The sequence below is a fragment of the Castor canadensis genome, chromosome 11 (genome assembly GCF_047511655.1).
Source record: "Castor canadensis chromosome 11, mCasCan1.hap1v2, whole genome shotgun sequence".
NCBI classification, from domain to species: Eukaryota; Metazoa; Chordata; class Mammalia; order Rodentia; family Castoridae; genus Castor; species Castor canadensis.
The window spans coordinates 92247719-92265048 of NC_133396.1; the positions used below are offsets into that span (position 1 = coordinate 92247719).

At 34.4% G+C, this 17330-nt stretch overlaps 1 protein-coding gene across 3 annotated transcripts in view; it reads left to right on the forward strand.

The window, feature by feature from the left end:
• Kifap3 (kinesin associated protein 3) overlaps positions 1 to 15010 on the forward strand; it is a 129638-nt gene extending 114628 nt beyond the window's left edge. For 2 of the 3 annotated variants that reach the window (XM_074047515.1, XM_020171057.2), the window contains one exon: positions 13717 to 15010. Coding sequence is in view for 2 of the 3 variants with exons in the window: in XM_020171057.2 (XP_020026646.2) it covers positions 13717 to 13825 (109 nt within the window). In the remaining variant the exon portion in view is untranslated. Of the gene's footprint in view, positions 1 to 9160; positions 9230 to 13716 lie in introns of all 3 variants that reach the window. The other variant, XM_020171058.2, reaches the window with a different exon arrangement.
• The last annotated feature ends 2320 nt before the right edge of the window (positions 15011 to 17330 follow it).

The following is a 17330-nucleotide window of genomic DNA, read 5'->3' on the forward strand; positions in this document are numbered from 1 at the left end:
CTAGGGTTTGAACTGCACTCTTCCATGCCTCCAGCCCTTTTTTCACTTTTTAATTATTTATCAGATAGGGTCTCAAGCTTTTTGCCTGGGGCAAGCCTCAGACTGAGATCCTCCTAATCTGTACCTCCCTAGTGACTGGGATTGCAGGAGTATACTGCTCCACCAAATCCCCATAATTGGTCTGTTGAATACACTTAAACAGAAACGTAATAATTTCCTGAGTATCTTTTTGGTGATGAAGCTATATCCTGAGATATATTTTGAGGTGACAAATAAGCAGAAGCTATTAAAAGTCTTAAAATGTTTTTTAAAAGATTTTCAGAGTTCCAAGCCTTTACAAATATTAGACTATTATAAAGTTACCTCATTCTTCATATTAATTATGAAGAAAAAAGAAATTATTACAGTCTCTTACAGTTGCTTCTTGCCTTTTGTCCTCAAGGGAAGGAGAGGTACTGTTTATCATCAACAGGTAGGCACCAGAGCTATGTCAAATGGAGTCAATCTGCTACTTGCTCTGCACACTTGAAACAACTAATATAGGTATATCTGTAAACTGGTTTGGAATACTGACTAAAACCCAGATAACTTTTTTAAAAAGCATGGTACATCCCTATCTCTCTGGAGAATGCTCATAGTTACTCAGCTTCCTTGTAAGTCACAGAAAGTCAGATGGGCACAACCCCAAAAACAGTGAATATAACAGAATGAAAATACTCCACTCTAAATGTCTCCATGACCTATGCACTTTTCTAAGAGAAAGCAGCACTAGCAGTAAGCCTGAATACAGGTATGTGTACCCCGTGGGAAGTAATGATTTATGTGAGATAACTAAAAACCTTACCTCTAATTTACTACTTTAAAAATAATCTCACTGAATATAAAATAAGATGAAAAGTGTGTAAGGAGAATTTCCTAGTTGTTTACTCCTAAAGGTGTTGTGCCATAACATAGAATCTGAAGGGTTTTCATTGAATAACCTTATGCATATAAGCAGTTCAGTCTCGCTATGATAGGAAGGTATAACTGGTCATGGCATTATTTTAGTGCAACAATAATTCAAAAATTTGTATAACCTCTTTTGATTTAACTAAGAAGGGAGGAACAGTGGGTAGTAGAGAAAATAAGATAAAGGGTGTCACAAAAATAGTATAAAAATAGTATGCTCCTGTGTAGGCATCAATCTCTATGATTTAATGTAAGAGCTCCATAAAGACAAACAAATTCTGTGTAAGAAGCATGTCAGGTGTGATACAGTATCTCTTAACTTATCAAGATTGTATGTAAGGAGTCAGAATTTCCTAAGCAGTTTTAGGAAAATTTTCATCATCTTCATATGTCACAACAGTAACAATACTACATATATACTATGTATGTGCTATTCTTGAAAGAGACTTAGAAATATAATGATCTCAAGGCACAGAGATCATAAGAGGGGGTGGGGGCAGGGGGGGAGAAATGACCCCAAGCCTTATATGCATATATGAATAATAAAACAATAAAAAAAATTTAAAAATTTTAAAAAGTGATAGCCATTATTCCACGAAGAAAGAAAAGACAAAGTTGTAGATATTGACTGAAGCAAGCTGTAGCAGTAAGACAGAAATCCCATCCAACATTCCAACTCAGAGGTCATTACACTAAGCTTTTATAAAATTCAGGAGGTGTTAAGTTCATTTTTAAATTAGCTTTGATGAATTTAACAAACTTTATTGCCAGTTGTTAAACTAATGGGGAAATGCCATGTTTCAGTGATAAAGAAAAAAACAGGATAGTGTTTCCTTATGCTCTTTAACAATAATTTTAAGATACGAAATAGGGTATAAGTCAGGTAAATGTTAGAATCATATACTCCCACATTCTACCCTACACTGTGTTTGCTTGGTATCAGTGCAGTACGTGCTTATTTCTATTCTTTGAAGATAACATAACACCTTATTTCATCATCAGAAGACCTGTAATCAAACAATCTAGAATTAGTCTTAGATCTAAGCAGAAAATTCTTAGATCCTTCTTTTTTTAATAGACTCATAATGTAATAAAATACATTCTTTAGGACAAAGAAAGCTTATGAGATAAGTGTAGACATTAAGCACCAATTCTTCTGGTGCTAAATGCAAAGCTGTCATATTCAGTCACTGTAAAGGATACTAAATAAATGAAACATTTAGCTAACCTGTACTTACTACTAAAACTACTGAATTAGTGGTTGGAAAGTAGCAAGTAACACCTCCCAACACAGATCTTTAAAAAGACCCTAATAAGGCAAGGAAATGCTTTCCTTGTATATTCACAATTATAAATTTATTTAGAATGATACTCTCTCACTTAGCTATTTAATAATATGAACTTTCAATGTTTTTAATTATAATTTCTGTTATCCACATTTCTGTCCTTAATTTTGGAAAACTGTTACTTAGTTTTATTTAGCTACCAAAATATTCTTGTCAATCACTCCTGGATTTTTATCAGATGAACATAATTTGTCTTGGGCAAATAAATGAACAGTCTCAGATAAAATTAGAAAACTTACACTAAACATTTTATATTTGATTTAAAAAATTCAGTTTTTTAAAACAAGTATTAATTTACCTCTTATGTAAAAAAGTAAAAATTTCAAAAATATTACAAACTATATTATTTAAGGATTTTTCAGACATGAGTTTTCACAGAAACTTAACATTTTTTATTTAAGAGAGATTGATATTATGAGTGTTAGATTAGGTATATTACCTCTTTGATTTTGTTCATGTGTCAGATTTCTGTCTTATAAAGAAAGAAGGGAAAATGAAACTGCCAATTTTGTATAGGACTCAGGATAAATTTAGATTCTATTCCATTTCTTGAACTTGCTCATTTCGATAGTGCATACTAAAATTCTAGTTGGTGCTTAAATTACAGAAACTAAAAGTCATTATTCATATTTTAACCAGTTGGTTCAGCTAAAGAGTTTTTAGTACTAGCATTAACTTTTGAATTATGTTTGAGGTAGTCAACTTTACAGCATGTTTAGTTTCTTTTCATTTCTTATTAGTATTTTTCAGTACTTAATAGTCTCCTGCCCCCACCTCCAATGAGAACTCTCCTCTCTGTTCAACATCAGAAACATTTTCCTTTTTGGCATGTGCTTTCTAGTTCCCTAAGCAGTATAAGCAAATTGGAAAGTTCAGCTGTCATTCTTGGAAGGTCATAGATCACACTAGCAGCCTGAGTAATCCAAGAGGTTTTAAGTATCATAGCATTTAGTTTAAAGTAAAATTTGCTCTGACAGGGCTGGCAGACCAATAGGAAAAAGAAATATTTGTGCTTGGAAAAGTGCATATGTAGAGACCAAGAGTATAACTGATGGCTGGAAGTGATTTCAGTCTAAAAAAACAAATCATTAAGAGAGTGCATAGGGGTAAAATACACAGTTCATATTTTAAAGAGTCTCAAAATGAACCAGCAAGTAGGTTAGCATTACACAGTAATTAGTTGTGGTGTTCAGGATTTAACTCACTCAGTACCAGATGATATGGTTAAACTATTATTGAGAAAACATTGCTACTCACATGATAGTTTCTACTTTAAGCCTATAGCAGTAATTTTTGTAACTTAAAAAACCAAGGTATTATGACAAATTATATAAATGTTGAACTAGTAACAGATAAACAATTATTTAAAAGAGGTGCTAATGACTCACTTTATTGACCCAGAGGTTGTTTAAGCTACTCAGTAAGTTCTCTTAACATTTGGTGGTGTGAAATGAGGCATCACTTGATATTTTCCGAACCGCCAGTTTCAAGAAGTCCTTAGAATTAATTGAAGACATGAAAGTTAAAGATGACTAGATGGCCTATGTTCATTAAAAGATTGTTGTAAAAACCCTGAGACCATTACAGGTTTAAGTAAATATTCACTTCAGCTTGATAATTATATCTGACAATTTTCATTAGGTATCTATTAGAGTATTTTTTTTCTTTGGTAGCAACAAATAAAGAAAAATAAAATACCTTTGAATAGCTCTGCTATTTCTTCCAAGTCATTTTTCTCTTCAAGAAAGCAAGTTTTGAGTCACAAGAATTGAGGTTTGTAATTTTTTTCTTTAACTGTGCAGAGTACGTAAATAAAAATAAAACGGAAAGGACTTCCAGCAAGATGGCAGCCTGAACTAACTTGGAAGGACCCCACCTTCATAGATCCATAGTAATGGTGGATAAAATGTAACAAAATCTTAAAATACATGACCAACTTCGTAAGAAAGCTGGGGGATACACCAGTGCTAAAAAATAAAAACTTTCTACAGAAGTACTGAAGTAGGTGTAGGTTATATGGTTATAGGAGAATGCATCTGAATTCTCTATATAAAGCTCACAGCATCAGAGCTGCCTTTTTTTCATCAAATGAAAGAGAACTAGATGATTTTAATTTACCAGCCCAGAGACGTGGCCAAAACTTGTCTTATGCATTAAAGCCCTGGATGGGAGAGGACAATCCCATGAGAAAAACCACAAATATGTTCCATGTACATGAGTAGATTCAGAATTTATATTGTGTATCTAATTCAGCAAACCCCCAAGTCAAAAATTTGCCAATCAGGATGATCTAGGCAAGCCTGGGGCAAAAGATAGACTCTGTCTCCAAAAAACATGAAGTGGGGCATGGTGGTACACACCTGTGGTCCTGGCTACTCAGGAGGCAGAGGTAGGAGGATCATGGTCTGAGGCCAGCTGCCATGGCAAAGTTAGAATAAGGCCCTTTTTGAAAAATAAGCTGAAAGCAAAAGGGCTGGGGGCATGACTGAAGTGGCAGCAAGTTTGCCCATCAAGCCCATGGTCCTGAGTTATTCAGTAGTCCCGGCCCCCCCACAAAAAAGTAATAATTTGCCAGCCAGATTGTTTCATGACAGTAAATCTCCTAGGCTCCTGACATATTATAAATAAATAACCAACCTTTTATGTTGGGATACTTCCACAGCTCAAGGGCCAAGAAATGGGGTGCGGGTGGTGGGGGGACCTGGAGTTGAACACACACACAAAACAATTACAGAGCACATATAAAAAGGACATCATGGAAAATCATTAGATACAACAGCAAGAACTAGAACACCCAAGAGAGGCAAGAGAAAACTCTCAGTGAGACTATAAAATGTAATAAGCTTCAATAGAATACAGTGTAGTGATGAGATAGTATAAAAATACCAGTTGTAACATCTCCACATAAAAAATATAATCATTAAAACAGACTTGAGGGCTGGCAGAGTGGCTCAAGAGTTAAGAGTGCCTGCCTAGCAAGCACAAAGCCCTGAGTTCAAACCCCAGTGCTGCCAAAAAAAAAAAAAAAAAAAGCCCTGAGCTAAATTAAATAACAGATTAAGGTGTGTAAGAAGAGATTTGAAAAGTCAGTGAAATGGAATTTCTTTACCATGTGGAATAAATTAGTGACTATTTTACACATGCTCCTTCCATCATTAGTACAAATTAGTTTTTATCTGAAGCATCTCAGCATAGTCACTAAATTGAAAGAATCTGTCTCCAAGGACTGACAGCTGTCCTTAAGAAATTTTTAATAAACTCCAGATGAGTACTTTAAATACAGCCTGCTATAACTCATGTAATTTGTCCTCTATTTTTGGAAAAATACTAATTTGATTTCACTAAAAATATTTTAAAGATGTTTTGGATATTTATTTTTATCATGATGAAAGAATTTTATAATTAAAAGATTATAAAGTAAAAGAGTATAAGTAAAAGATTAAGAATAAAACTAATTGTAAAATGACAGATACACATATATTGGTGAAACTCATTGAAAGACTGCTTACCTATGTTCTTGGATTTCATTTTCTCAATAATACAGTGGTTCAGGTTTAAAGCAATAAGTAATACCTTTGAGCAACCTAAAATAGACATTTATTATAAGTAAATTTACAGAAACAAGATTCTACTGATATTTGATGAAAAAACTTTTTGTGGGACTGGGGTTGCAAAGTAGATGCTCTACCATTTGAACCACACTGCCAGTCCATTTTGTTCTGGTTATTTTGGAGATGGTCTCACAAACTACTTGCCCTGGCTGGCCTCGAATTGCGTTCCTCCTCATCTCAGTCTCCCAATCAGTTAGGATGACAGCCATGAGCCACCGGTGTCCAGCTCAATGAAAACTTTTAAAGTTAAGCTACAATAGTAGTATTTTAATATGAATGTACATTATAGATTTTAGTGTCCAAGACAACTGGCATCTTTTCTTTTAACCTATTTTCTTAGGATACAAGAAAAATTTTCACAAATAAAACTGTTTGCATTTAATACATATTCCTATTTAAATAGTTCTAAATAAATTACTTAACACTTATGAAATGTTGACTGATCATCAGAGGAAGCAATGCAAACTGCATTCTATTAATGTTAAATATGCAGAGTTTAAATTTGATAAGCCTTGCTTTAAAACTTCCTAGTGTAGTGTAGGTATTCAGTGGTGATACAAGCTCTCCATCTAGTGGTAAGTTTATAAATTACAAACATTTAGATCGCAACTTAATACATCACTTTACAAATGTTATTATTTTATAGCACTACTTCTTACTACACTTCCAAGAAAATGTGCTCTTCCTATTAAACAAAGGCAAGCTGACTTCATCTACATAGAACACCACAGCCTTCCGGTTATTTAATGAAGCATTTTCCCATTATAAAGGGGCAAGAATTGTTTCATTCCAATTAACTATAGCCTTTAAATTTTCCATCCAGTTTTGAAATTCTCCACCTCCATTTTCAGTTCAAAGCCAGTAGTTGTAACTAAAAACTCACTTAAAAAAAGAAAAGACAGCATTCTTTGTATGAAATGTAGGATATTTGATCACTGCTGTATCTGCATTGCCCTCCATAGACCCTCTTTTCACATTTGAATAGCCATAATAGTCTTAAGCTTTTTTTGTGTTTTTGCCTCCCACCCTCCTCTCCTACCACAGATATTTTTCTAAAACATAGAATTAGGTCAATCTCTTTTAAAACCATTGACAATTCTCCAAAAGCATATAGTTCTTAGCATAGCATATGGAGAGGTTTTTATTTATTTGCTTACTTATTTATTTTTGGCCACACTTCTTAGTTCTGTTGCTTTTAGTTTATTTTTCAGGTAGGGTCTCATTCTTTCCAGCACTGACCTCAGACCATAATCCTGCTGTCAAGTAAGAATTATAGACATGAAGCACCACACCAAACTTGTTTTTTGAGATAGTGTCTTCCTGGCTTTCTTTTTTTTTTTTTTTCCCTTGGCCTGGATGAACTTGAACTATTGCTACCTCCTGCATAGCTGAGATTACAGCTTTTTAATATCTAGTCCTAACTTCCCTTTATAGACTTATCTCTTGCCACTTGCTTATTTCAAAAAGTGAAGACTTTACCCATAACTATTTGCTGTTCTTTGGTCCCTTCTCTCTCTTGCCCAGGCTGCTATTCTATCAGCAACTCTCTTTTTACCTGTGAAATCCTATCTGTCCTTCAAGACTCATCCATTCAATACTTTTTGATCTCCACCCCCATGTCAGAATTAGTGCTAGATGCTAGGGATATATCAAGGAATAAGCCCTTCATGGTGTTTACATTCTAATAGGAAAGACAATAAAAATATAATGTCAGGAAATGTAATACCAAATACATTAAAAATGAACTATTTTCTATGAAAGTGTTCTGGCTTTCAGTTCTTCTGTAGCAATTTGTATGTGTCTCTTATGTGAGTATATTAAATATTTCCCATTCATTAGATAGTTTGTCTTTCACTACTTATACTAGAGTAGTGTAACATTATATTAACAGAATATTTGTCCTATATTCACTGCCTCTAAAGCTTATAAGCAGGACCATGTCTTATTGCCTTGCCAGTACCATGTCTTATTTTTTATTCTAGCTCCAAGCACTGTACTTTTTATACGTTATAGGAATTCAATAAATGTTTGTACTATTTGAATGGCCAGATTTACATACAAAGAATCACAACTTATAGATCTAAATTCCCTATGACAAATCACACTTAAGCTAAAACTATTCTGATGATCAATTTATAATCTATTTAGAAAAGAACATAAAAATACTCATTTTGGCTCTGTGATCAATATATTAGAGTAATTGGCAAAGAGAATGAAATATTCCAGAAAATTATTAAAAATCATTTCATACAGTTCTGTGAAATCCTGAGAAGTTTCCTCCCATGAAGGATAGCTTATATTGTCTTTTCACTTGACAATCCCAAAATAATTCCAGCCTTTAATCTTTTTTTTTTTTTTTCATTTTTCTTTTATTATTCATATGTGCATACAAGGCTTGGTTCATTTAATCTTAACCTTATGAATCACAAAGAATGGGTGGCTAACAAGAATCACTATTCACTATTTGTAAACATATCATCATAGTCAATTTTATCTTAAGAATAATAGAATCCTTAAAGACAGACCCAACATAAAAATATAAAAGTAAACATCGTTATAAATGAAATTTTGGTGTATGTCTGTGCATGCATACACACACACACACACACACACACACACACACAATCAATCAATCTTAGCCTGTATGTAATAATGACTCCTTAAAATTTTTTAAATCAATACAATTTTAGTATGTGTTACTAGAGGGTCAGAGGTAGGAGCTCATTGAATTCTGCTTTAACTTCAGATCGCATCATAAGAATCATCAAATAAAGTAAATGTGAAAAATCAAAGTGATTTCAGAGAGCAAATAAAATGATACAGATCTGAGACCATGTCAAGAAGATTGAGTAAATGAGGATTGTGAAGCAGTTGTAGCAAAGAAGAATTAGCCTTCTTGTGTGGCTCCATAGGGTAATTGTAAGACTAACTGAACTGGATTTCGAATGAGTGTAAGAAAGAACTTCCTAACAGTTTGGTGTATCTATTAATGGAGGCGTTCAGACAAGAGCTGGGTGGACTCTGTCAAGAATGTTGTGAAGGAAATGTAAACAAGATTATTTCTGAAAATGTTACAAAGTCATAGATCTTTAGGAACCTATTAAAATTGGATTGAATTCTCTCCTGTTTTGGTAGCATCCACTAATAAATTTATTACTTGCTCTGTATATTTCCGACTCAGGAATTTAAAAGAAAAAGATTTGTTGCGTTTATCTAATTTTAATAAAATAATGATGATACTTTTTACTTATGCAGCACTTTTCATCCAAGGATTTCAAAGTGCTTTACAAATACGCACTAATTAAGCCTCACAAACTGCCAGAGGTAGGTGATTTTCTTCCCTTTCCTCAGGAATGTCAACTCTGGCAAAGAAATGTAGTCAGAGCCTGCGAGTACCTAGGACTTCTTACTGGCTGCCATTCCCTTGTCACGTGCTGCATGTGAAGCGTCACTTGTCATTTACAGATTAATTTCCCTCTGAATCATATCAGGCTTAGGATTCCAATGAATGCTGTTAAGGATCTGTTTCAAATTCAAAATTCAGTCTTCTGCTTATAGTGTATCAGATTTGTAAAAACAAATTCAAGATATGTTTATATTTGTTATTTAATTTTAAACATAATTTTTCACTTAAAAATTCTTTTATTTTCCTGTCAAGGTACCCCAGAATCATGATTCTTGAGTCATAAATCTTAATTTGTAGACTTTATCATTTAGTTATCTTTTCAAAATAAGCAATAATAATTTTCTTTCCTTGGACTAGAATTATTTATAAGAAAAGATAATGGATTTTAGAAATTCAAAGGTCCAAAATGTGTTACCTAAACAGTAAGAATAAAGGTTAAATATCATTAAATAACTAGCCTTGTAATGAAAAAGTAGTGTAATAGTCACATATGCCAATGTAGAAGGACATACAAATGTTTATGTGAGTTAGCAGTAGTAAGCAGAGAGTGTACATTCAGAGTCATGCTGTGCAAGATGGGATTAAATTCCAGTATAAGTAGCCAAATACACAAACTCTTATCTGAAGCAAACGATCATGCTGGGTAAGAGCGGCTGCAACATATCACGGCCTAGTTTCCCTTTGTTCTCAGGGGTCCTAGTTAGGACACATCAGTGCTGCTGATACTGTTTAAGTCAAATCTTTCTGGGTCAGGAAAGACAGTTTTTGCTGCGACACGGCTCTTTTGTATTCATGGTTTCTATTCCTTCCAGAAAAACTTAAATAAAGAATCTGTCTGCTTCTGTTTGAAAGAATACTCACTATTAGGCTCTCCTAGTTTTGAACCAAGTGTACATCCTTATCTCAAGACAAAAAGCAGAATTAGTATCCACATATTCCAAAAGAGTATCTGTCTCCAGGTGTTAGCATCCTAGAAAGCCCTGCTTCCCCAACTGTATTAGATCCAAATAAGATAGATTAGCAAAGCAAACTGTGACATTAATTTACAGGTGTAGCTGATCTTTCATAATACAGAAGGATCTATAACTTCTTAGAAAAGTACCCAGCAAACTGGTCATGTTTTAAGTAGTCTTAAATAGCAACTTCATTTATGATACATGATGAATAATGCCAAAAAAAAAAAAAAAAAACTTGAGTCAGTTTCAGATTTTCTCCTTAAATTTTTCTCAAACAATATATAGAGTTCAAAAACTTATGAGTTAGAGGTGTGGCTCAAGCAGTAGAGCACCTGCCTAGCAAGCACAAGGCCCTGTGTTCAAACCCTGCTACCACCAAAAAAGAAAAAAACGTTTAAGTGTTGTTCTCTACATTGAAACACATACAGTTGTCTTTGGGTGAACTGCTGACTGCATAAAAGAACTTTGCCCCAGTGCCCTAAATACTATAATGTTCAAGACCTGAGGCTGGCAAGCTAAGAAATTCACTCCGATGCTCAAGGTTTGGTCACTCACTTGGGAATGCAGATTCTCATCAGCAATATGACTTGCATATTTAAAAACAAAAACAAAAGCAAAAAGATCCGGTTTTTATTTACAGTGAAAAGTGTAGCCATTAAGGCATATCTAAATTTATTCTTCATTCTGTCAGCAAACCACAGGGTAAAACAGCAGTTTACCTATTAATCATAGAAATCAAAAGATGGAGACTTACTCAATTTAAATATAGAATGGCCTCAGTCTCTGAGACCCTGTTATCATACCCCTTCCTCATTAAGAACCAACATACCAAAAGACCGCCAGATCCCCTGATGCTGGTACAGGTTACCATATCACCAAGGAACTGCTTAGGTTGCTATTTACCAACATTGTAGCTGAGGCGCTCCTTGTTCTGTGCCAGAATAGCTAACAAACTCCCTTCTGGGGATCATTTTTTTTTTTTGAGCATAGACATTTATTTATTATTCATTTATGCACATGTGCATACATCATTTGGGTCATTTCTTCCCCCGCCCCCCTTCCCCACCCTTTTCCCCCTCCCTCCCTCACTTCCAGGCAGAACCTGTTCTGCCCTTATCTCTAATTTTGTTGAAGAAAAGACATAAGCATAATAAGGAAGACAAAGCGTTTTTGCTAGTTGAGTTAAGGATAGCTATACAGGGAGATTTCTAGCATTGCTTTCATGTACATCATCTTTTAGGTAAAATTGCAATGATGTTCCTGACAGCTCCTCTGCAAGATGTTCTGTTTTGAAGGTGCCTTTGCATATTCATTCACTGATCCACTGTGTACCTCTTATTTCCAAAATCATGAAAGAAATCTCACCATAGACCCTAGACTGAAAAATGAGGACAAAATTGAGCTTAACCTAAGTCTCCTGCTTTCAGCCTCACAGGAGGAGCTGAAAAATGTAAGGAGTGGTAGAAGGCAGGTACTCTGCAGAAATATGAAGAAGGAGTAAGTTGTAGTCCAAAACCTGTATAGTTAGCCCTTAAATAGCTGAGAGTTGTCTAGGTGCATGAGTATTTTGTTAGTTTTGGGTTCAAGAGAAAAGTTTTCAACAGCCAGCTTTTCCTCTAATTTTAAACTGATACAGATATAGCTTGTGAATGAACAGAAATTCATTTACTCCACTAACCTCTGAAACATCTTTCAAGCTGCCTCTAGAATAATATTTCCCTTCCCATGGGACCACAGTAGGAAGGAGTGCTTATGTTTTTACCATTTCAAAATAAAATGTAGACTTAAATTTTTCAACCAGCTTTGAGAAATTATAGACACAGATTTTCATAAAGAAAATTTTTATTTGTCTAGGATCACTCAGTACAAACACTAACCTGAAACTTACATTTCAGAAAATCTATTCTCCTGAGAGGTAGATTCACGTGAAATATATGTGTATATATATATATGTATTTTTATATTTATCAAAGTATGTATATATATACTTTGCATTCACTCTTTAGTTCTGTCCTAATTATATACACATACACATGCACATACATTAGTTGAAACCTTAACTTTTTCTTATGGTACTAGGGTTTGAACTCAGGGCCTTCTGCTTGCTTGCTAAGCAGGTGCTCTACCCCTTGAGCCATGTTCCCATCCTTTTTGCTTTAATTATTTTTTTAATAGGGTCTCCAGCTTATGCCTTTGCCAGCCTGGACCACAGTCCTCCTGCTTATGGTTCTGGGATTACAGGCATGTTCCATCACACCCAGTTTTTTATTGGTTAAGATGGAGTCTTGGGGACTTTTTGCCCAGACTGGCCTGGAACCTCCATCTTCTTCTCCCAGTCTCTGCCTCCTGAGTAGCCAGGATTATAGGTATGAGCCACCACTCCTAGCCCAAACCTTAAACTAAAGAGTTCCAGTTTAATTTCACTTTATTAGAGGAACTTAGTACCAGTGTAAACATATATTTAATCATTTTGAGATTCTGCTGGTGAAAAGTATTTTTCCATCTAATACAATCTCAAATATTTTTCAAAGCTTACATTTTCACATTATAAATGATTCCCTTTGTTTGGAAATCAAACTCACCAGCATTCACTGCATGGGCCGTGCATGAGCATGTTATAGCTGCCTCATTTGCCTGACAAAATAAATAGTTTCTCCCTAAGTGTTGGATAGTTCCCTAGGACTTAAAAAGTGCTTTGTAAAACAGATCTTCTTCTAAATAATTTATTAGTACACTAAAGCATGTTTTTCAAATAATCATAAAGTGTATCCATGCTTCAGGCTGTCTTTACAACTCTGAAGATTACCTTAAGACTTCTAATATTTCCATAGAATAAGCTGCATCAGAGTTCATAATTGTCTTGCTGTCATTCAAAAGAAAGATACACTGTTTAGTAATTTTTTGTATTGAGGAATCAAGATTTGCAGATAAAATCTGGCTAATTTTTATATTTTGTGGAATTCCTTCTCTTGTTTTCTCAGGCTCATGATATGATTTGGCCCTGGGTCAGAGTTCGTTGCTAATATGTCCTTACCAATAGGGGAGTCATATGACAGAGAGACCCTAATACATAGAAAAACTCTTTACTACAGTTTTAACTTGATCATTTCTAGCAATATACTACTAAATAATTGATAGCATGTAAAAATCATTTCATATTCTATCATAAGAGCCATACATATGAATAATTTATTAAATCAGACTTTTTGATCAGATTCTTCTTGTTTTGAGTAAGACCTGCTGACAGGGGTTTCTGACAATTTCAACCAATATTGTTAGAAGTATCTTATTACACACATTTTAATGGAAAGAAAAAAGGTTAATGATATCCCAAAAATCAACTACTAAACGGAGAATCTTGGAGGTATAAAATTCTAGGTCTCTTACTTGACCTGCATTGTGTATGTGTGATGAAAAACATTGCTTATCATTTATTTTTCTCTTTTCAGCCTTGGAATGGATGGCTTTGGCCAACCAGTGGGCATTCTTGGACGTCCTGCTACAGCGTATGGATTCCGCCCTGATGAACCTTACTACTATGGCGTTGGGTCCCGATAAAGTCATCCCTTTCTGTGTGTACTCTCAACTTAGAAGAAGTCTGTGCGGGTTGGGTTAACCTTTGAAACTTGGCCTAATAATGCATGTTGATACTACTGTGGGTCTGTGTTTCTTATTTTTCCATGTTAGCTGCAGATTAACTTCAACCCCTTCTGTCTTCTGTTAAGTGCAGTTGATTACAACACTGTTCACTCATCCAGCCACATCTTGATATGGAATATCATTTCCCATGAGACTCACTGTGAATGTTGAAAAGCTACTAGACTGGAAAACAAACACTACATTATGTATATTAAGTGACTAATTTAATTTCTATTAAAAAGCAACATAAAATACAAATGAATGAGCCAAAGTCATATGTTTATATTCACTGTGTTTCTCTAGAAGGTACAGGCTTATTTAGGGTTCACATGAATTTTGTTTTCTGCTTTCTTTTCCTACTTATAAGTGTTTTAGGATTTCATGTGATATGGTCTACCTTTAAATTTATTTTTAAAACCTTAGCTTTTTTCTCTTTTTTGAGACAGGGTCTCACTATTTAGCCCAGACTAGCCTGGAACTCACTAGGTAGCCCATGCTGGACTCCATAGTGACACAGCATGCCTCCACCTCCCTAGTGCTACGATTATAGGTGTGTACCACCACACCCAGCTTAGAACCTCAGTTTTTTATTCTATGCTGTACACCTAAAATGTTTCTTCACAAACCTATTAACTTTGAGTTTTTAATTAATAATGGATACATGCTGTAACTGATGATGCTATATAGCAAATATAGTCTCTTGGGCTGGCAGAGTGGCTCAAGTGGTAGAGCACCTGCCTAGCAAGCACAAGGCCCTAAGTTCAAATGCTAGTACTGCCTAAAAAAAGTAGTGTCTTAAGTGATTTGAATTCATAACTTTCTAATTGTAACAGAAAACCTGGGACAAATGGCGTAAATGAAACAGGATTGGTATTGGGCTTCTACCTTTTATTCTTCATGAAGTTTAAAGTTTGGAAAAGTCACTTATTTCAGTCTCAGGAAAGTTAAGGAACAGATTGTTTCACTCACTTAGGTACCCATTTCCTGTTTGTTCACTAATTTCTATAAGATACAACATGGAGTGATATGATTAATAATGATTTTTTGAAATAACTCATGTAATGTTACAGTATTGAAAGACCAATAAAATAAATATAATCTGTAGATAGTTCTTTGATCTATCTGCTATGCTTTGATTTCCTGCTATGAAAGGAAATATGAATCTCCAAAGGGAATATATTGGTCAAAGACAAGATTTCTGCCCTTGAATTTAAAATCTCATTAATCTATCCATACTGTTTAGTTTAATTTACATTTTTAGCATACAGTAGTAGAGCCAGAAAGGTCCTTTGAAAAAAGTTCATCTTATTTGGAAAACCAATTACATAAAATATTTAAATATAATCAATATATTTTCTTTAAGTCAGTATTTGTAAGAAGTATGTGATGGTCTTTATGGAATCTGAACCTAAGATAGTGGTCTATGCCCCGAAACTTACAACTTAATTCATCTTTCTGAAAGCATAATTTGTCTGTCTTAGTTTCTATTTTAGATTTCATGTTAAAGCTGGAAAGTGTCTTAGAATCAACCATATCCAGCTCTCATGTTTACAGTGAAGAGTGCTAAGGCCAGGAGATATTAAATGTGCCTGCACTTACATGTTTAGTCAATGATAAAGACCTGCCTCACTGCTTCCAAGATAGCAGTGTCCATACTGAATGTCTTCCTGTACGTATCATGTACACAAAGAATATACAGAAGTGACAGTAATAGAAAAGTAAAGCAAGCATTCTATAGCTTTAACTTCACTCACACTGTTAAAAACTGATTGACGAAGAACATTGCTGACAGATAATTCATAATATTCCCAGAGCTATGCACACTTTCCCTACATATTTTCATTATTTTAAGACTTCACAAATTGAGAAATTGTAATCTTTCTACCTAGGTATAGACTGGTTTGTTGCTGCTTTCTTTATGAAGGAAAGTTTGCTTAATGAAGTTAAGGAAGCATACCTAAAATTCCTTTATACTGCAGAGAATGAAAATGTTTGGCTTCACCAGATTTTGACTAAAAATTAATGACATATGCCAGAAAACTTCTTGAGAAAAAAAAGTGAAATTTCAAACATGAGAATCTTGAAAAGACAGGCTGAGGATATAGCTCAGTGATAAAACATTTTTTCTAGCATACATGAAGCCCTGGCACCAAAATATATATATATAATTATATATAATTATGTATATATCAAACAAACACAAAATACTTCAAAGGCGCAAACTGCCCTCAAGCAGAAGACAATAGAGTGCGATCCATAAGGTTGGTGGTTTTTGTTTAGGCATAGATTTCCTACACTTGACTGATTTTCTTTATTTTTTTAAAGACACTTTGTTTTTCCTTTGTGAAGGAAATGGATATTGTTAAGATTTCAGAAATTGTACCTATCATTCACATTTCATAAGAGAAGTGTTCCAATGGCTAATAATTTACATATTGCAAAATTAGCTCTAGAAATCAGGAAGTCACAAAATAATTTGAGCATTGAAAGATTTACAATTTAATAGTGATTATAAAACTAAATGAAAATGTAAAATATCTTCCAAAAATATATATATATTACAAAATAATTTAATGATGAATGACATTTTAAAACCCAAAGAGCTGATTGAAAGGATATAATAATTTAGAGACTTTCAAGTCACCCATCCAGCCTAGACTTTGAGTCAGAAGGAAGAACCTCCCCTGAGAATTCAAACATATGTTTGAACATCTTTGAATTTGGAGTTCAAATTTACACATGTATAATGTTGTAACCTCTGGAGGGCCTAGCAGAAAGGAACACAGACTTCCTAGAGGAATGTACCTTCAACCCAGGTGTCACAGGCTTGTCACAGATTAAGATCTAGTAAACACAGGCTTTCAGGGGAAATTACAAGGAGAGGATGAAACAAGGAGCAGCAATTGAGGCACCTGGCCCCCATTATATAGAGAATATAAAACCTATTTAAAATATTTAAAGAAACAAATAGGGAATCAAAAACAAGGACTTCCTCAGCAGAACTCCAGCAGCCCAGCAACTAAGAGAAAGGATGGACAAATGGGACTAAGTGAAATTAAAAAGCTTCTGCACAACAAAAGTCTCTAAATTGAAGAAACTACCCAGAGAGTGGAAGAAAATAATGTGCCTGCTATACATTAGACAAAGGACTGATAACCAGAATATACAGGGCGCACAAAAAACTATAGTCTCCCAAAATTAATGAACCAATAAAGAAGTGGGCAACTGAACTAAACAGAACTTTTTCAAAGGAAGAGATACAAATGGCAAAAAAACACATGAAAAAATGCTCACCATCCCTGGCCATAAAGGAAACGCAAATCAAAAACCATACTAAGATTCCACCTCAGTCCTGTTAGAATAGCTATCATCAAGAACACCAACAACAACAAATGTTAGCGAGGATGCAGGGAAAAAAGAACCC